General features: G+C 43.9%; 1 protein-coding gene across 1 annotated transcript in view; it reads right to left on the reverse strand.

Moving 5' to 3' along the window:
• nr3c2 (nuclear receptor subfamily 3, group C, member 2) overlaps positions 1-22,115 on the reverse strand; it is a 253,772-nt gene that overhangs the window by 86,726 nt on the left and 144,931 nt on the right. Inside the window, 1 exon segment of the mRNA XM_039750230.1 lies at positions 8,278-8,417. Within this exon segment, the coding sequence (XP_039606164.1) occupies positions 8,278-8,417 (140 nt within the window).

Raw genomic sequence — 22,115 nt, forward strand, 5'->3', positions numbered from 1 at the left:
TCTCTCTCCCCTTCTCCCGCTCTCTCTTTCTCTCCCTCATACTTTCTCTCTCTCTCTCTCTCTCCGTCCCGTGCTCTCTCCCTCATGCTTTCTTTCTCTCTCTCTCTCCTTCTCCTACTTCTCTCTCTTTTCCTCCTGTATGCTCTCTCTCTCCCTCCTTCTCCTGCTCTCTCTCTTTCTCTCTCTCTCCTTCTCCCGCTCTTTCTCTCTCCCTTATGCTTTCTTTCCCTCTCTCTCTCCTTCTCCTACTTCTCTCTTTTTTCCTCCTGTATACTCTCTCTCTCCTCCTGTATGCTCCTCTCTCTCCTCTCTCTTTCTCTCTCTCTCCTTCTCCCGCTCTATCTCCCTCCTGCACTCTCTCTCTCTCTCCCTCCCTCCCATATTTTTCTTTTCTCTCTCCTTCTCCCGCTCTTTCTCTCTCCTTCTCCTGCACTCTCTCTCTCTCCCTCCCATGTTTTCTTTTCTCTCTCTTTCTTCTCTCTCTCCAAAACAGGCATCAATAGAGAGGGTGGACCCGTGCCGCGTCGTTCACCCGCCTGAAGAGCTGTTGTGATGCGTGCGCCATGTTCCAGGGGGGTCCATAACACTGGAACAACTTCAGTAGAGTTCCGAGGGGCCGTGACATCGGGATGGTTTCAATTGGTAATGCATCACGGTAACAGAGCATTCAAGGGGTATTCTGGGACTGCAAAATAATGGACAGCAAATAGGGTGACCCCCAGCTACTAACAGTAGGGGGTACTTAAGTAGTTGCAGTTTCACAAGAACTTCAGGACAGCGTCAGTTGTCATGTGCTCCGTTTGGTGCATTTGAATAAACAGCAGAAATGCTGCTTTTCTGTTTTTTGCCCTTCATCCCAGTGCAAGTGGCCACCTTTATTAGACTCACTAGTTGGGTGGCACACCATAAAAAAAGTGATGATAAAGCACCAATTTAACAAATGTCAAAAAGAGAAACAGCAGACATCAGGTCTGGAAAATAGTTTGTGTTTGAGGTAGTGTGATGGACTTGAGAGTCCCAAAGACAAGACCACTAGAGGGGGATATCGCCGTCAAACCCCGGCTAGTGCTGAGGGCGTTACTAGAAAAGAAAAGATGTATTCTTCACAAATAAGAGTGAAGGTTTATGCAGCACAAGTGAAGAATGAAATTTCCTAAAACACAAACGCAGTCCAAATCCAGCAAGTCCCAGTTCCGTTTTCAAAAACCAGTAAAACCAATACGCTCAAAAAATGTAAAACAACAGCAACAACATTTATTTCTATAGCACATTTTCATACAAACAGTAGCTCAAAGTGCTTTACATAATAAAGAACAGAAAAATAAAAGACACAATAAGAAAATAAAATAAGACAACATTAATTAACATCGAATAAGAGTAAGGTCCAATGGCCAGGGGGGACATCAACTCTCAAGTGTGTTAAAAGGAGCTGCAGGGGACTGTGGGAGACCCTCCAGATTGATTGGGCGGAGTGAAGTATCTTGTCGAGATTATAAATAGCACCCCCTACTGGGGGACCACCCACAAAACACCATCAAGATAAATACGGCAGATAATTAACAAAGTAGGGCCGTTCCTGGAGATGATTGGTAATGACACTCCCATGTCTTTAATGTTAAGGTGAAGTCCCGAGCACTAAAACATTCCAAAAACACTTACCAATATGCCCACTTGGGGGCAGCTCTACCCCCAAACCCCCAGCCAGAATAAGGGCACACACAAAATCTTTAAAGAATTACATTCTCAGAATGCTCAGTCACACAAAAGAAGCTCCTTGGAGCACAAGAGGCAAAATGGAGTTGCCTAAAACAATAACTCAAACCAAAGTAGAAATCGTCCCAACACAGAAACAAAGTCAAAAACGGGGCATGAAGTGAAAATCCTAATAAATCGTACACACAAAAGCAGTCACCACCTGCCTAGTGCAGGCAAAATGAACCACCAGGCACTGTGGGAGACCCTCTGGTTATATGGAGCGGAGGGCACTTCTTGGTGGTGATTGGTATCTGGGATCCCCCACAAAACGCGTGAAATAAAACACAGGCAGCTTAAATACATAAACAAAAGAATAATGCACATATTCAGCAAAAGTAACAGGATTGTAATTAACATAAATCATAAAATCAAAAAAGAACAAAAGAGACATAAAACATGAATTTGAACCCCAGCACCGTTTGGGTTAACCCTGGCTGAGACATGGCAGCTGGGAGAATTTCAATGTGTGACACATGACATGCATGAATTGCAATTTTCATTCCAGCAAATGGCCCATCACAAACATTAGCACTGCATTAATAAAGAGGTCGACGCATTGCATTGTTCATTCCCACAAACGCCGCATCACAAAAATTAGCACTGCTTTTACAAATCACATACCAAATGGCATAAAACAGAGACACACGCATTGCATTGTTTCATTCCAACAGATGGCACATCAACATTTCTAGTAATAAAATGCATTGCATTCCAACAGATGGTGCATCACAAACATTAGCACTGCTTTCATGACTACCATACCAAACTGCATAAAACAAGAGAGATACATACTGCATTCTAACAGATGGACCTTCACAAACATTAACACTGCTTTTACAAATCCCATCCCACAGATGGCATAAAACAGAGACATACATGTTGCGTTTTACATTCCAACAGATGGTACAACACAAACATTTGTAGTAATAAAACGCACTGCACTTGGCATTTCAACATATGGCGCATCACAAACATTAACACTGCTTTTATGAATCCCATACCAAACGGCATAAAACAATGTGTTAAATTCCAAAAAAAGCACATCACAAACATTAGTAGCAAAAAAATGCATTGCATTTGCCATTCCAACAGATGGCACATCACAGACATTAACACTGCTTTTATGAATCCCATACCAAATGGTATAAAACAGATATAAGCACTGCATTCCAACAGATGGCACATCAACATTTCTAGTAATAAAATGCATTGCATTCCAACAGATGGTGCATCACAAACCATTAACACTGCCTTTACAAATCCCATACCAAATGGCATAAAACAATGTGTTAAATTCCAAAAAAAGCACATCACAAACATTAGTAGCAATAAAATGCATTGCATTTGCCATTCCAACAGATGGCACATCACAGACATTAACACTGCTTTTATGAATCCCATACCAAATGGTATAAACAATAGATTGTAATGGATGGCCGGTTTCATATTCCGGCCCTCACCCCCAGGCCACCAGGAGGAGCTCTCCCGAGAGCATGTACAGGCCCTGAATTTCAGCAGGGCCTCATGGACTATTTAGTTTTTATGCACAGCCCTGCTGGATACCTTGGGGGCCACTGGGAGTCGCTGTTGGGAAGCCAGTGGACTCGCCTTGCGCACTATGACCCGGAAGTTCGTCACAGGAAGAGCAACGGGCTTCCGGGGTGAGGTAAAGCATTGTTTACCCTGACCTGGAAGGAATAAGGACTTGTGGACTGTTGGATTGGGAACTCTTCCGGGTTGGGGAATATAAAAGGACTAAGGGAGCTCCCAGACGGCGAGCTGAGCTGGATGGTAGGAGGGCAACGCGTCTGGGAGTGGAGGTTTGATTATTGTGATTATTTGTGTTTGGTTAATGAACAGTGTAGAGTGGAGGGTGCTTAGTGCATAATTATTATAATAAAACAAAGAATTATTGCACTTTTACCTGGTGTTTGGCGTGGTACCTGAGGGTTCAAGGGAGCGATAGCGCCCCCTACTGTCACAAGATATACGTACTCCATTTTTCTTTGCAATAGATGGCACATTACAAACATTTGACTTTGACTGGCACTGAAATAAGGCACCACTCATCACCTGGGCACAGGGGCTTCAAATTGAACACAGGACCATGGAGTTTTGATCAGCAGCCACCTTTTGATTTGCTACTCATTTCATGCCAACATCCTCTCACGTTAGGGTGGGTCGGAATCCCTTCTGGAATTATACGGAGCAGTTCCTTCTGAGAGGAGCACATCTAACACATAATCACAGATTTGTACCAGACAGCTGACCTGGCAACATCTGGAAATGAGCAGACGGAGTCAGCCGGAGAGGGCAGCATAAGGCCACACAGACCCTGGCTGCTCTGCACATCAGTCTGATTGCTGAAGCAATGCGAGGAGACAGGCTGCTCCACAACAGAGCACGACTGGATTAAGTACACTGTTTATCTGAAGCCACATAATGCAGTCTTAGTGTTTTGGGGTGCTGAGGCCCCAAACTGGGGCTCCCACACAAACACCCAATTTAAGGTTTGAATTACTGTGCCAGGCCTGTGACTGGACACCGGAGAACGCAGCGAGAACATGCAAGTGACCAGGGCTGGGCGCCGGAGTCCACACACAGCCCCTCTAAAAGGACGCAGCAAATTTACCAAGGACAGACTCGAGCATTACGAAAAGTGTATGGGGGTCCTCCGGGAAATCGCGAGGGGCCTTCTCATTGAAAAGAATTGAAAAGACAACCCTTTGTGATCGGGACAGCTTGTTTAATAAAACTTCATCTGTTTTTGCTTCTCAGTGGCTTGTTAAAAAAAAAAAAAAGACTCCCCATCAAAGAACACAGCTGTGGTCCCAAAGGAAGGGCCGAGGGTCTTTTCACACAACCTACAATTGTCATATGTCAAGGTCACAACGCACTCTGTGGTTTATGTCAGGGGCAGGCAGCTTCAGGCGCACAAAGCTTTGGTTTCTTTTTTTGTTTGGTTACTGTTGTTTTACTTTGGTCCTCAGAATCTTATTTTAATTATGGGCCTTTAGTGTAAGGGAGGGAAAGACGAGTGCGGCTTGGGAGTTGGGAATTCCAGAAGTGCAACCCTGTCGGGGGTCTCATGGTGCGCATAGGGGGCCTTGTATTGGGAACCTCCCTGCTTTCCATATGACCTGGAAGTGTTTTCATGAAGACATGTTATGGCACTGGTCTGGTTTGAAAAAGAGCCCACCGCCTCACATCAGAGAGGCAGTGGGCAACACTCTTGGAGGAGAGAAGGAGGAAGAGTTGGTTTTGTATTGTGACTTGTTCATTGATCTTTGCACGGGTGATTGTTAAAAGGTGTCTTGGGTGAATGAATACCTTTTATTTTATCCCAGTATCATACTGGGCACTACTGCGTATGAGGTGTGGGGCTCAGTGGTGCCCCCCCGGTAGTTACAATATATACACTATCCTGAAAAACAAACAGCAGATCTTTGTATGTTGCCCAGCCTGTGTGCCCAGTGATGGCGTGGTGTCTCATTTAAGATGGCACCTCGAAGCTAAAGATGACTCACTCATCTGGAAATCCCACCTACATCACATCACAGCCTAAGGGTCAGCAATCAAGCAGATAGGTTGGGCAAACAATGTGCAAGCCATAATTTTGTTTTGCTTATTTAGAAATGCAAATCGTATTTTCCTTTCCTTTGCACAAATATCTCTCTCCTTTTCTGCAAATATTGTCTTCGGCAGCTTTGCCTCGGGCTCTGCACTCGTAATCCATTTAACAAAGAAAGGTGTTGGCTGCCCCTCCATCAAGGGTCGAGGACTGAAAGCTGCTGCAAGTGGCTCCACAACCCTGCCGGGACCGTAAAGAGCAAAGCTCTGCTTGGAGGGGGGGAAAAGAGGCGCCTACAACTCCTGATGCTCACAGACACATCATCAGGGACATTCGGGTCTTTCATGCTTCAGGACTCCGTGGGGGCCTGATGTTGAAAGTCCCAAAAGCACTTCCAAAAACGCCATCAAGAAGCAAAAAAAAAACCCGGCTAGGTACAAAAAGGGCCACACAGAATTGTTAAAAAATAAAAGATTTACTAGTCACACTTTAAACGATGATGTCGCTGTGCCCATTAAAAACGAAGGAACTTGGCACCCGGCCACTATAGACGCCAAGGTTTGCTGTCGGGTCCAGTGCTGCCATCTAGTGGAGAGCCAGAAATGGACATCAATGAGATCTCTTTCATAAATGGTGGCAGCGGCGGGATGAGCCGTCGCAGTAAGGACCCAAGAACTGAAGAAGAAAGCAAGTGGGTTTGGTGCCAGGCTGCTCTTAACTTTTTAATGGACTATTTAGTTACTTTTTTTTCTTTTTGTGGCAACAGCTTGCAGAAAATTGGGCTATAAATAGTCAGTAGTTATCTCCCCATGAAAAATTAACTGCTCAAAAAAATGAAAGTAACCCTTATTCAATCCGAGTTTAACATCAAGTCAATGAAATGTCTAAGCTATTGATCTGATCAGTTACGTAGCAGAGGGGCTTATTCATCAGTTTCAGCTGCTTTGGTGCACTAGAGGGGCAACAATGAGATGACCTCCAAAACAGGAATGAATGGGTTAACAGGTGGAGGGAGGCCACTGACATTTTTCCCCTCCTCATCTGTTTTGTCACTCGTTTTACAATTTGGCTACGGTCAGCATCACTACTGGTAGTATGAGGCCATACCTGGACCCTACAGAGGTGGCACAGGTAGTCCAACTTCTCCAGGATGGCACATCAATAAAACGTGCCATTGCCAGAAGGTTTGCTGTGTCTCCCAACGCAGTCTCAAGGGCATGGAGGAGATTCCAGGAGACAGACAGGCAGTTATTCTAGGAGAGCTGGACAAGGCCCCTCGTAGAAGGTCCTTAACCCATCAGCAGAACCCACCGCTATCTGCTCCTTTGGGCAAGGAGGACCAGGATGAGCACTGGCAGAGCCAACAAAATGATCTCCAGCAGGCAGGCAGACCACTGGTGTGAATGTCTCTGACCAAACAATCAGAAATGAGGGTGGACTGAGGGCCCGACGTCCTCTAGTGGGCACTGGAGAGCTCGATTGGCATTTGCCATAGAATACCACAACTGGCAGGTACAACCACTGGCGCCCTGTTCACAGATGAGAGCAGGTTCATCCTGAGCACATGTGACAGACGTGAAAGGGTCAGGAGAAGCCGTGGAGAACGTTATGCTGCCTGTGACATCGTTCAGTATGACCGGCTTGGTGGTGGGTCAGTGATGGTCAGTCTGGGGAGGCATATCCATGGAGGGATGCACAGACCTCTACATGCTAGACAACGGCACCTTGACTGCCATTAGGATTCGGGATGAAATCCTTAGACCCATTGTCAGACCCTATGCTGGTGCAGTGGCTCCCGGGTACCTCCTGGTGCACGACAATGCCCAGCATCATGTGGCGAGAGGATGAAGGAAATGATCCCATTGTAAGGTCTTAACTTGCATCTAAGGGTCCAAGCGATGAAAGGGGTGGACAGGCGAAGGCTCACCAAAGTATTCCAGGTCATGATATTCATTGCAGACGCATGACCGTCAAAGGGACCTGAGATGGCACACAAGTGATGTTTGGCCTTGACCTTTACGCACTCGAATTTGACCGGATTCCTTGAATCGGTCGATTATATTGTGCACCATGGTGGCTGAGATGCCCAAACTCCTACCCATTTGTCTCTAGAGGAACGTTATTGTCAAAGTCCCCAGATTATTCACTGACGCATCGGTTGGTGAGACTTGACCCATCTTTGCTCTTGAAGGGCTCGGCCCCTTTGTTTGGGAGGCTCTGAGGTCACATTCCGCCGCATCCCCTTTGATCCGCCACCTCCCTCAGTACCCACAGACCCGGGCCCTGCCAACTCCTCGGGGTGCCGTGCCAAACCCCCCTCCCCGTCTCGACTGCCACTCACTATACAACGGGACTCCATCCTTCATCCAGATCTCGTGGCCTCTAACCCCCCGCCATCTCTGCCTTTTCAGCCGTGTGTTGTGGTGGTCTAAGGTTGTGGACCGTGGGCTTCACTCAAACCCTCTGCTGCTGGCACTCTGTGTGACCCCTGAGTGAGTCACCTCACCTGCCTGCACTCTGACTGGAAGAACAAAAGAAGTGGAACCCCATTGTGTCTCAAATGTTGGGTGTCACCACAGATAAAGGGGACAGTCAAATAAGAAGTAATAAGCACCGCCACCTGGCTCCAGGCCTCCGTTCTGCCCCCCTGCCATCTGCTCAGACGTTAAGTGCCACCCAACCCGTCCTCATCCTGTTTACCTTTCCGACACCCCAGGGATCCGTTTCACTTCATTTCGCTTTATATCATTTTTCAGCAAACCCTTTTCACCCACAATATTACGCTCAGCTGGCATCCTCAGCTCTCGGCTGGCGACCATTCACTTGCGCTCTGCGCCAACACACGCTATAACGGGGTGGGCCGCCACTACAAACCCTTAATATCTCTCCTTTAACTAAACTGGCACCACCACGGACCCCACTTAAACCCATCTGCTCAAGCAGGAACTCACCTTCTATGGCTCTTTTGAAGAACACTTTGCAGCTGCCACACGTCACCACCCCGTAGTGACATCCAGAAGCTTCATCGCCACACACCAAGCAGACCTTCGCAGGGGCAGAAGAGGAGGAAGAAGAACTTCTCATTGTTGAGCTGTTAATAGAAATAAACAGAGGCATCGTTAGGAACAAGCACAGATACTTCAGCTTTAGAACTGCTTGGGTAGGTAAAATTAGGAGATCGGGCACACGTGGCAATGAATTTGGGGACCACTGAAAAAAAAAACAACACACAAACTTAAAAATCATCATCATCATCGTCATGAAGTGTTTTGAGAGGCTCGTCATGTGGTACATCAAGATCTTGCTGCCCCTCCACCCTTCCGTATAGCCCCCCGTCATCTGCTCAGCCGTTAAGTGGGAGTTCAGGGTGTGGTGTGCAGGTAGGTGAAGAATTGGCTCAGACACAGGAAGATGAGGGTGATGGTGCGAGGAACTGGGTGATGTTAAGAGTGGTGACCAGCAGGGGGCACTCCTATTTTTATTAGATAGAAATGATTTGGATGGGAATATAGGGAACAAGCTGGTTAAACTGGCAGATGATACTAAGACAGGTGGACTAGCAGATAATTTGGAATCCATTATATCATCAGAGAAGGACTTGGACAGCAGACAGGTTGGGCAGATTTGTGCACGATGAAATGTAATGTCAGCAAATGTAAAGAATAACACATAGGAAGAAAAAATGTGAGGTTTGAATACACAAAGGGCGGTGAGAAAATCAAGAGTCCACCTTATGAGAAGGATTTAGGAGTCGTAGTGAACTCAACACAATCAACTACCAGACAGTGTGCAGAAACCATTAAAAAGGCTAACAGAGTGTCAGGTTATATAGCGCCTTGACGTGTGGAGTACAAGTCACAGGAGGTTCTGCTCAAGTCTTTATGACACACTGGTGAGGCCTCATCTGGAGTACTGGGTGCAGTTTTGGTCTCCAAAAAGGACATAACACTAGAAAAGGTCCAGAGAAAATCAACTCGGCTAATTCAGGGCTACAGGGGATGAGTTATGAGAAAAGACTAAAAGAGCTGAGCCTTTACAGTCTAAACAGAAGAAAATGGAATGTCAGTAAATATAAAGAATTACACACAGGAAGTAAAAATGTGAGGTTTGAATACACAATGGGCGGTCTGAAAATCGAGAGTCCACCTTATGAGAAGGACTTAGGAGTCGTAGTGGACTCGACACTCAACTGCCAGACAAGCCGTTAAGAAGGCTAACAGAATGTCAGTTTATATAGCGCCTTGATGTGTGGAGTACAAGTCACAGGAGGTTCTGCTCAAGCTTTATAACACACTGGTGAGGCCTCATCTGGAGTCCTGGGTGCAGTTTTGGTCTCCAGGCTACAAAAAGGACATAACAGCACAAGAAGAAGGTCCAGAGAAGAGCAACTCAGCTGATTCAGGGCTACAGGGGATGAGTTATGAGGAAAAATTAAAAGAGCTGAGTGTTTACAGTTTAAACAAAAGGAGATGAAGAGGAGACCTGAGTGAAGTATTTAACATTATGAAGGGAATTAGTCCAGTGGATCAAGATGGTGACTTTAAAATGAGTTCATCAAGGACATGGGGACACAGCTGGAAACGAGTTAAGGGGAAATTTCACACAAACATTAGGAAGTTTTTCTTCAAACGGAGAATCACAGACACCTGGAATAAGCAATCAAGTAATGTGGAGTACAGTAAGACATTAGGGACTTTCAAAACTCAACGTGATGTTTTTTTAGAAGAATTAAGTGGACAGGACTGGTGAGCCTTGTTGGCCTGTTCTCATCTGGATTGTTCTATTGTTCTAATATCTGTACTTGTTAGCCTCCTTAAGGACTCTGTGATAAATATTTTAGGTGGTCCTGGTCATTTGCTTCATCTCAGCCAATTTAATCTGAGCAGCTCCTCTCTCTCTCTACACTCAGCCGACATGAACGTTGATGAGACAGTCGCTGTGTTCTGAACAGCTGGGCTTTGGAGGGGTTGGGGTGGGGGGGTTAGCGTCTTTCTCATATTTCCATTCAATCACAATACTTTTGCCTTTCTGCTGCCGTATGCATCATCTTCACTATCTGTACCAACGCCTTGTGTAAATTATGCTGAGTACACTTCGGTGACCTTCCAAGTGACTCATTTTCTAAACTGATTCTTGAAGTACATTTCATTTTACAAACAAAACAACTTTTCATTGGGTGTAATAACTTTTTCACATAACTGTAGATAGACAGATAGATAGACGGATATGAAAGGCACTATATAATAGATAAATATAGATAGATGTGAAAGGCACTATATAATAGATTGATAGATAGATAGATGAAAGGCACTATATAATAGATAGATATGAAAGGCACTATATAATAGATAATATAAAGGCACTAGATAGATAGATAGATAAATATAGATAGATGTGAAAGGCACTATATAATAGATTGATAGATGTGAAAGGCACTATATAATAGATAGATAGATATGATATGAAAGGCACTATATAATAGATAAATATAGATAGATATGAAAGGCACTATATAATAGATAGATAGATAGATAGATATGAAAGGCACTATATAATAGATAGATGATAGATGTGAAAGGCACTATATAATAGATAGATAGATAGATAGATAGATGTGAAAGGCACTATATAATAGATAGATAGATGTGAAAGGCACTATATAATAGATAGATAGATAGATAGATCCTGCAGTGGGCTGGTGCCCTGCCGGGGGTTTGTTCCTGCCTTGTGCCCTGTGTTGGCTGGAATTGGCTCCAGCAGACCCCCATGACCCTGTATTAGGATATAGTGGGTTGTACAATGACAGACAAACAGACAGACAGACATTTCATTTGAACATTCTGTACGCAGGTCTGGGCTTTCGAAGCGTGTATAACTAATGTATGAATCATTTGTGCTTTGCTAACAATCTCAAACAACAGCACTGCACCCCTTTTTTGTTTTTAAGACCCTCCCCTACCCCAACACCCACCTCAAAGAGTAAATAAACAAAACAAAAAAAAAACTACAAAAAACCAAATTGACACAATTAAATAAAAAGCCACAAGCAACTTCCCCTCATGCTGACTTAACAAGAAAAGGTGCTCCGTATCTCGGTGCTTATCTGACCCGCTTTAGGCCCCCTGAGGCCCCACGCTTCTGTAGCGCCAGCCACACCAGCATGCGATCTGAAGACGCAAACCACAAAACCAAAAAAATAAAATATGTTGAGAAATCAGCCAAAACATCGCAAAACGGGCCTCCCAAGACTTTAAAACGTGTCTCCTGAGGCTCAATAACAAATGCGGAAGGACCCCGCTTTATCTGGGTTAAGATACGACGTGACACACCCAGCGACCGAAACGGAAGGCACACGAGGAGGACGAGGGCAGTGGAATGGAGACGTTCTTCTCACCAGTTCACTTTTCTTCCTCTCTCAATAACCCCATATGTCCAGATTTGTGTATTTGCATCTGCGATGGATTCAGAACGTACTCGGGCCCCTTCATTTTTCTGCACGTTGTAGATTTCATTTTAAACAGGCACAATGTTTGCCCATCAGTCTGCACTCGATAACCCATCACAACCAAGAGAAAGCGTGCTGTCAGAAAAGTTCACAAACTTCTTAAAAATACAAAATATGAAGTTCCTTATTCCTAGAAGTGTTCAGACCAGCTTCGAGTCACATCTTGGCTAAGTCTCCACAAGCTTTGCACACCTGCAGCTGATCCTCTCAAGATCCTCTTAAGATTGTAAACTGCCACCTTCAGGTCCCCCACCCCAACCACTGGGCTTTGGCCAAACCACTCAAGGACATTTGGAGACTTGAGTCCTGAAGCCCCTCCAGTGTTGTGTTGGCTGAGTGCTTCAGGTCATTAGAACAACCTGGAGGAGAACAGGCCATTCAGTCCAGCAAAGCTCACCAGTCCTATGCATTTATTTCTTCCAAAAAACATCAAGTCGAGTTCTGAAGGCCCCCTAAAGTCCTCCTGTCTACCACCCAACTTGGTCTCTTACTCCAGGTGTCTGTGGTTCTCTGAGTGAATATAAACTGCCTAATGTTTGTGTGAAATTTACCATTAACAAATTTCCAGCTGTGTCCCCGTGTTCTTGATGAACTCATTTTAAAGTCACCATCTCGATCCACTGGACTAATTCCCTTCATAATTTTAAACACTTTAGTCAGGTCTCCTCTTCATCTTCTTCCGTTTAGACTGTAAACACTCAGCTCTTTTAATTTTTCCTCATAACTCATCCCCTGTAGCCCTGAATCAGCCAAGTTGCTCTTCTCTGGACTTCCTCTAGTGCTGCTATGTCCTTTATGGAGACCAAAACTGCACCCAGGACTCCAGATGAGGCCTCACCAGTGTGTTATAAAGCTTGAGCAGAACCTCCTGTGACTTGTACTCCACAAATCAAGGCGCTATATAACCTGACAGTCTGTTAGCCTTCTTCATGGCTTCTCCACACTGTCTGGTAGTCCACCATGACTCCTAATTCCTTCTCATAAGGTGGACTTTTTGATTTTCAGACCCCCATTGTGTACTAAAACCTCACATTTTTACTTTCTGTGTCTAATTCTTTACATTTATTGACATTACATCTTCTTCTGCTGAAACTGTAAAGGCTCAGCTCTTTTAATCTTTCCTCATAACTCATCCCCTGTAGCCCTGAATCAGCCGAGTTGCTCTTCTCTGGACCTTTCTAGTGCTGTTATGTCTTTATGGAGACCAAAACTGCACACCGTACTCCAGATGAGGCCTCACCAGTGTGTTATAAAGTTCACCAGTTCTATTTACTAAACTCCTTAAGTTTAGTTTTGAAGGTGTCTAAAGTCCTCCTGTCTAACATACTACTTGGTCACTTACTCCATGTGTCTATGATTTTCTGAGTGAAAAAAAACTTCCTAATGTGTGTGCAAAATTTCCCCTTCACAAGTTTCCAACTGTGTCCCCGTGTTCTTGATGAACTCATTTTAAAATCACCATCTTGACCCACTGGACTTATTCCCTTACAATTATGTCTCCTGTTCATCTTCTTTTCTTTAAACTGTAAAGGCTCAGCTCTTTTAATCTTTCCTCATAACTCATCCCCTGTAGTCCGGAATCAGCCAAGTTGCTCTCCTCTGGACTTTATCCAGTGCTGCTATGTCTTTATGGAGACCAAAGCGGCACCCAGGACTCCAGATGAGGCCTCACCAGTGTGTTATAAAGCTTGAGCAGAACCTCCTGTGATTTGCACTCCACACATCAAGGCGCTATATAACCTGAGAGTCTGTTAGCCTTCTTAATGGCTTGTCTGGCAGTTGATAGTCTTGAGTCCACCATGACTCCTAAATCCTTCTCATAAGGTGGACTCTCAATTTTCAGACCTCCCATTGTGTATTCAAACCTCACATTTTTCCTTCCTATGTGTGATTTTTTTACATTTACTGACATTAAATTTCATCTGCCACAAATCTGCCCAAGCCCGTCTGCTGTCCAAGTCCTTCTGTGATGATATAACGGATTCCAAATTATCTGCTAATCCACCTATCTTGGTATCATCTGCTGACTTAACCAGCTTGTTCCTTATATTCCTATCTAAATCATTTCTATATATTAAAAATAGCAGCGGCCCTAGCACTGACCCCTGCTGGGCACCACTCTTAACTTCACCCAATTCTGAAGAGGATCCTCGCACCGTCATCCTCTGCTTCCTGTGTCAGAGCCAATTCTGTACCCATCTACACACCACACCCTGAACTGCCACTTCTTTTAGTTTGATGTCCACCTCTCATGTGGCACCTTATCCACACCCTGAACTGCCACTTCTTTTAGTTTGATGCCCACCTCTCATGTGGCACCTTATCAAATCCTTTCTGAAAGTCAAGATAAACCTCACTATATATAAAATCCAACGTCTGTCTGTCTGTCCACTTTTCACGAGAGAACTGCTTAATCGGATTTTTCTATAATTTGCTTGAACATTCCAGTAGATTTTGCGACTTCTCTCATTGCATTATGCATCATAGTTCGCTTGTGGTGCCGATTTATTTGCACAAATCTGAGAGATACACAGTGGGCCGAGGGGGGCGGGCCCTCCTCACTCACATGCCAGCCTTATGGTGTACCTTACCTCCACTTAGCTAGCGAACGAAGAGAACTACTTAACGGATTTTGATCGGGTTTCTTTCTAGAATTTGCTTGAACATTGCAGTTGATTTTTGCGACTTCTCTCATGGCGTCAAGAATCATAGTTTGCTTGCAGGAGCGATACATTCTCGCTAATCTGAGATAGAGGCTGTGGGATGAGGGGAAGGGGAAGCGTGACATCAGGAGTGGGGAGCTGGGCGGGGCCCTCCTCACTGTCCTATGTCACTAATATGCAGGGTGAGCTGCGGGGGACGGCTAGTAATCTCATAAGCTCCACTTTGATCGTATCCCTTTGTTGCCTCCTCGTAGAATTCCAGCCTGTTAGTAAAACATGTCCTCCATAGTCTGACCCCATGCCAACTGTTCACCGGCACTCCTGTACTTGCCAGGTGTTGCTCATTCTTATCCTTAATAATTTCTTCCATTAATTTTCCTGTGATGCATGTTAATCTGACTGGCCTGTGGTTGCTTGGATCTGCCCACTCACCCTTTTTATACAACGGGATGATATTTGCCATTTGCAGTCCTTTGGAATCTCTCCAGTGCGCAGTGACTTCCTGTGTCCAACCCTTCTATGCACAGATACACGTCTGCCTCTCTAAACGAGGTCCAGTCAATATTGGTGGACTCTCATCAAGTTCTCGACACATGTCAAGGAGAGACAAAGCAAACAGAATGGACCTGGGAGCAATGTGGTTGTACACAGTCAAGAGTCTGAATACTTCTAGGAATGAGATCTTCTGCACAGGGACGTGTGGGCCTTTCAGTCGATTGCAAGCCACCTCAATCAAGTTCTAGAGACATCTTAAGGAGAACGTTAGAGGGACCACTTGGTTTGTGATCTCCTCCCTGACCGAGGCCCTTCCTGTCTACTTTTTCTCATCAGCCCAAATGTTAAGATTCCTGCCAGTTCCAAACTTCATCCACTGCACAATTATTGGGGCCACTGGGCTCCTTGGAAACACTCAGTCCTTTAGAAATGGTCTGATCCCTTCATCTTGATTGATGCCTCACCACACAGTTTGATGACGGAGGTCTACAGAAGAGTTTCTTCGACTCCATTACTTGGTTTTTGCCCCAATGAGCCATGTGAATTGGGAGATCTTCTACAAAGGAACTTGTGTGTCTTTTAAAATGATGTCCAGTCAATTCAGTTTGCCACAGGGGGACTCTACAATCAAGTTCTAGAAACATCTCGAGGAGAACATTAGAGTGACCATTTGGTTTGTGATCTCCTCCCTGACCGAGGCCCTTCCTGTCTATGTTTTCTCATCAGGCAAAATGTTTTAAGATTCCTTCCGGGTCCAAACTTCTTCCATTGCACAATTATAGCGGCCACTCAGTCCTTTAGAAATGGTTTGATCCCCTCATCCTGACTGATGCCTCACCACAGTTTGATGATGGAGGTCTACAGAAGAGCTTCTTGGACTCCATGGCTTGGTTTTTGCCCCGACACGCTGTGTGAATTGGGAGATCTTCTACACAAGGACTCATGTGTCTTTCTAAATGATGTCGAGTCAATTCAGTTTGCCACAAGTGGCCTCCAATCAAGTTTTAGAAACATCTCAAGGAGAATGTTAGAGTGATCATTTGGTTTTTTATCTCCTACCCTGACTGAGGCCCTTCTTGTCTACTTTCTCATCGGGCCAAATGTTAAGATTCCAGCCGGTTCCAAACTTGGTTACACTGCACAATTATTGGGGCTGCTGGGCTCCCTGGAAACACTCGGTCCTTTAGAAATGGTTTGATCCCCTCATCCTGATCGATGCCTCATCACACAGTTTGATGATGGAGGTCTACAGAAGAGCTTCTTGCACTCCATGGCTTGGTTTTTGCCCTGACATGCTGTGTGAATTGGACAGGGACTCGTGTGTCTTTCTAAATGATGTCGAGTCAATTCAGTTTGCCACAAGTGGCCTCCAATCAAGTTTTAGAAACATCTCAAGGAGAATGTTAGAGTGACCATTTGGTTTGTTATCTCCTACCCTGACTGAGGACTTTCCTGCTTACTTTCTCATCGGGCCAAATGTTAAGATTCCAGACGGTTCCAAACTTGGTTCCATTGCAAAATTATTGGGGCCACTGGGCTCCTGGGAAAACTGAAAATCTGATCCCCTTGTCTTGACTTGTCTTCCACCTCCAGACTCTGACTCCTGGCAGTTGGTTCCTTTTATCCGGTACCCAGGAGTATTTCCGGTGGCCCGTTAGTTTGGTGCAGAAGCACTTCCGGATATAAAGTAGGGATCCGCAGTCCCTGCAGCACCCCCTGGTGGTGCCCACAGAACCCCCTCTGCAGCCCAGAGCAACCACCGGTGAGCTCCAAGTATGTGTAGCTGACTAAATGGACAGTCATTAATTATTTGAGTCAGGTCACCCTCATCCACAACCCTAACCTTTTGTTTTTGTTCTTTATTTCGTCTTATACAATTTCTTGATTTTGTTAAGTTTTCACATACCCCTTGGGGTCAGAGCACAGGGTCAGCCATTATGCAACACCCCTGGAGCAAATTCAGGTTGAGGGCCTTGCTCAAGAGCCCAATGCAGTAGGGTCCCTTCTGGCTGTAACAGGATTTGAACTGGCAACCATTCGGATACCAGCACAGAGAGCCATGAGGGTCGTCTGGGTATTGATTGCCACAAATATAGAGAGAGGAACCCCAGAAAGCTTAATGACTTGCCTAAGCAGACATCGAGACGGGTCAACAGAGTAGGATCCACTTTGGCAGTAACGGGGATTTGAACCGGCAACCTTCTGGATAAACGCAGATCCTACGCGCCACCTTACATCTTTACCTTCTGGTAACCTGATGGAGCTCTGGAGGTCTGCAGCTGGACTCTACTGGCACCCATTAGGAGTCTACTCCATCTACTTGGAAGTTCCAGGGTGGAGGCTCCGGCCTGCAGAGATATCTACTCGAGTTTAAAGGCACCACAGGCAGATGGCTAAAGAAGCTTCGGTCCTTAAGATTGTTTTGTTGAGTTTCTTTCCTACCAAAGGAACTTTTCACTTGTTAAACGTGACTTCTGCCTGGGGACCCCATCACACCTTGTTCTCTTGGCTTTTCTTTACATGTCAACACACCTGTAGGGGTCCTTCAGGTGACAAGTTCCTCTCAACTTAAAAAATCGGCCACCAAACGTTAAAATCGATCCAAACTCGAATATCAAAGAAAGACCCGTGGTGACTGTTCAACTGGACGCACAGATGATGTCATGTGTCGTGTCTTCTCGTGGAATCCAGGGAAATCTCCTAAGCAACAGCCAACCTGAGTTTAAGCATTGGCAGTACCAGCAGTGATATGGCAGGGTGGTCCCAGTCTGGAGCTCAGCAGAAGATGCTGGCTGAACCGGAGCTCGACTGACTCGGTCACGTCCTCTTATATGTAACAATTGGGAGCAACGCCGTCTCATTAGGGCATGGCCACCGTTATTTACGGCCTAACATACTGTAAGTTCAAAATTTCTTCAGACTGCTTGCAAGATCAGTTAGGCTGGAGCTCAGACAGTCGACGGCTCGCACGCTGGAACAAAGGATCTCTTTTTTTACTTTTCCGAATCCTGAAAGAAAATTGCACAAATTGCCTGGGGCGTGCTATAAATACGGTTGTAGCTAAAGTAAACCAACAAATACTAAAACAAACATACGGAGATATTGGATGTTTGAGTCATACGCAGAAAATTAGAATGCCACATTTAGAAACGTGTTGGCAGAAGAAAGGCTCAATTCAAACTGCAGGGATCAAATCTGGCAGTTGGCAGGCAGCGGCGCTCACTTTGAAGACCGAATGCGGCAGCGTCGGGTAACGAGCAGAAATCGTCTCTGGATGAGGCGCCAGTCCGCCACAGGGCATATAGGCACACTGACTCAGAGCTGGCCATGAGCCAAAAGCAAGGTGTTTATATAAAAAGAAAAAAGAAAAAAAAAAAACTGGGCCCACGGACCACCTAACTGGCCAAAGCCCAGACAAACCCCATAGAACATCTCTGGATGGATCTGAAGAAGGCCGCTCAGAAAAACTTCACATCCAAACTCACAGAGCTGAAGAGGATCTACCAGGAAGGATGGTATGCTGTGCTGTCTGGGTACACCTTCTGTCTATCTATCTATCTATCATATAGTGCCTTTCACATCTATCAAACCTTTCATTTCTATCAATATATTGAATATTTCACATCTATTTTATATCTATCTGTCTATTAGTCTATGTGTTATATAACACAGTTCACATCTTTCATCTGTCTATCTTTCTAAACATACCCATCTAACATACAATGCCTTTCACATATCTGTCTAATATATAGTATAGTGCCTTTTCTATTCTATCTAATGGGCGCTGAGAGGTCTTATGGCCTTAGTACCCCTGCAGGTTTTTTTTTTTTCTATCCTCCTGGCCATCAGACCTCACTTTATTCCAAGTTATTTAGTATTGCCTAATTCTATTTTTATATTTTTATTTTTTAGAAACTTCTTTCTTCATCTTGTAAAGCCCTTTTGAGCTACATCATTTGTATGATAAATTATATAGAGCCTTTCACATATCTATCTATCTTATAGTGCCTTTAACATATCTATCTATCTTATAGTACCGTCACATATCAGTCTATCATATAGTGCCTTTCACATTATCTGTCTATCTATCATATAGTGCCTTTCACATATCTATCTATCTATCTATCTATCTATCATATAGTGCCTTTCACATATCTATCTATCTATCTATCTATCATATAGTGCCTTTCACATATCTATCTATCTATCTATCTTATAGTGCCTTTCACATATCTATCTATCTATACTAATAAAAGGCAAAGCCCTCACTCACTCATTCACTCACTCACTCACTCATCACTAATTCTCCAACTTCCCGTGTAGGTAGAAGGCTGAAATTTGGCAGGCTCATTCCTTACAGCTTACTTACAAAAGTTGGGCAGGTTTCATTTCGAAATTCTACGCCTAATGGTCATAACTGGAAGGTATTTTTCTCCATTAACTGTAATGGAGTTGAGCTGGAAGGGCGGAGTTTCGTGTGACATCATCACGCCTCCCACGTAATCACGTGAACTGATTGTCAACGCAGTGCATAGAAAACCAGGAAGACCTGCAAAAAGCGCTTAAGAAAACATGCATTATATAATTGAGAAGGCAGCAAAAACAATAAGAAGCGAGCGAAAGTGACATATACTACCATATTCATGAGTGTTGCTGCCTCGGAAAGAAAGCACGGTGTAAACCTAAACTTTAAACTAAGTTCATAGACAGGCTACCGCTGGCGTTTCACATGCCCACAGGAATGTGGGATACAAGTTTAATGAGAGGACGCAGGATATAAACGAGAGTTTTGATCACTTTGTAACTAAGTTAAAATTGTAGGTGAAGGGGTGTGCTTATGCAAATTCCGAGACTGTGTTTGTGGGGATTGACAGTTAAGGCGGGTGGGGAGTCACGCCATCATCTCCCTCCCATTCATCTCATTTCGCTCTGAGCTGAGCTCAGTGTTAACGCGTGTTCGCAACTTTGTCAGACTGCCACCAAATACTCACAGAAAAATCCACAAGTTAATACACACGCTGTCTCTATAGAGTTTCTCCACACTGAATCCTCCAGGCACTACTTACAAAAGGTCACATTGACAATCGTGTTACGCTATTTTTAAAATCTTTCCTTTTCTTAGCACAAGCACAGCTGAGAAGCTTCATGCATGTGCTCCATAACGCTTAAAAATAATGCATTTAATCACACTTTGCATTACAAGCAAAGGGAGCTTTTGTCAATGCATGATTTCCTGGTACACGATTACATTGATCAGCGCATCCCGATTCATTTTACCCTCGCACCACCTTAGTTTGAGAAGAAGTATGAAAAATATGAGGTTAACACAGAAAACATCACCAATTCAAGCTTTATGAATAATCGATTCGCCATCAATAATTGTTTTGGTAAAGCCATCCTCCTTCCATTTTATAATTTTTCCGCCAATAGCCATGATTAAATGAACGGTAAATAAAGTAAGAGCAAAGCGAGGGTGACTTATTTAGGCAGGCATATATATGACAGCAACACTCATGACAATGTCAATCATGTTACGCTATTATTAAAATGTTTCCTTTTCTTTTCATTACTTTAACACACTACTTCTCCGCGAGACGCGGGATTTTGCTATATATATAATATATGAATGACCTCCAAAGAGCGCTGAGACTTTTGATATCATGAACGTGTCTGCAAAACTGGGTCTCCTGCCCAGCAAAAGTCGAGCAGCCAGCGCGCGCATAGCTGTGCCGCCTTTGAGACGCTGACTGCGCTTCTGCCTTAAGTCAAAGTGAGCACTTTTAATTTTTTCATCCTCCCCTGCGCTATAGCCCAGACAAGTGCAAACACGGACCCCTTTTCTACACCACGGCAAAATAATATTAAGGCGATTCACACTTTCTTTTGCACGTATACGATTATGAGGTCCTCACTCGGATTATGAAGACACGCACAGAGTGGAGGACTGACAGTGCCATCACAGCCGATTAATGGCGGGACGCCTCACCAGTCTACACAAGACCCACCGCGACTGTCCCCAAAAGCGATCATAACGCCAGCGAACACATCTCTATACTTTATAAAAGAAAAAGGCAACTTTCCTTTCTTTACACCTTTTTTCCTTTTATCCCAAACCAAAGCCTTTCTCTTTTAACACTGCAGAGGACACAAAAATAATTTTCTTTAAATGCCGGTAAGGCACATTACCAGAGGCACAAATTTGAACGTTCACATAGAAAATGTAATTTCTATACCACAGCCGTCGTGTAGCGCCTTTCAAAAGGGATCAACTACCGAGAGATGATCCATATACATTTTAGCTGCTGTTAGTTACTTACCTGTTGTGTTACACAGTCTTTAAAATGTAGTTTACCTGAAACCACTCCAGTAGTGCTCAATGTACCTGTACTTCTTAAAACGTTAATGTTTTACTGTGTATATGTAGATATGTATATAGATATGTAGATATGAAGATATGTATGTGTATATATATGTATGTATGTGTGTGTGTGTGTGTGTGTTTGTGTATGTGTGTGTGTATATATATATGACAGCAGCAATCCAAGCTGTGAGAAAACAGTAAAAAGGAGGCGAGTCAGACGTTGTGGTACATTTTCTGATGCAGCTAGACGAAAAAAACTTTGTGACGCTGCCGCCAAATACACAAAACAATTACTTTGATAATCATGTTACATTATTTTTAAAATGTTTCCTTTTCTTTTTCATAACTTCTTTAACACATGACATCGCTATAAGCGGTATATATATATATATCACAGCAACACTCATAACAGTGACAAAACAATTACATTGACAATCATGTTACGCTATTTTCAAAATGTTTCCTTTTCTTTCTCTTCCTTCTTTAACACACTACTCTCCAGCTGCTATATATATATATATATATATATATATATATAGATAGAGATATATATATAGATAGATAGAGATATATATATAGATAGATATGAAAACAATATATATATATATATATATATATAGATATATAGATAGATAGATAGATAGATAGATAGATAGATAGATAGATATGAGAACAACACTCACATCAATGACAAAACAATTACATTAACAATCAAGTTACGTTGTTTTTCAAATTTTTCCTTTTCTTTTCGTACCTTCTTTAACA

This window comes from Polypterus senegalus, chromosome 4 (assembly GCF_016835505.1).
Source record: "Polypterus senegalus isolate Bchr_013 chromosome 4, ASM1683550v1, whole genome shotgun sequence".
NCBI classification, from domain to species: Eukaryota; Metazoa; Chordata; class Cladistia; order Polypteriformes; family Polypteridae; genus Polypterus; species Polypterus senegalus.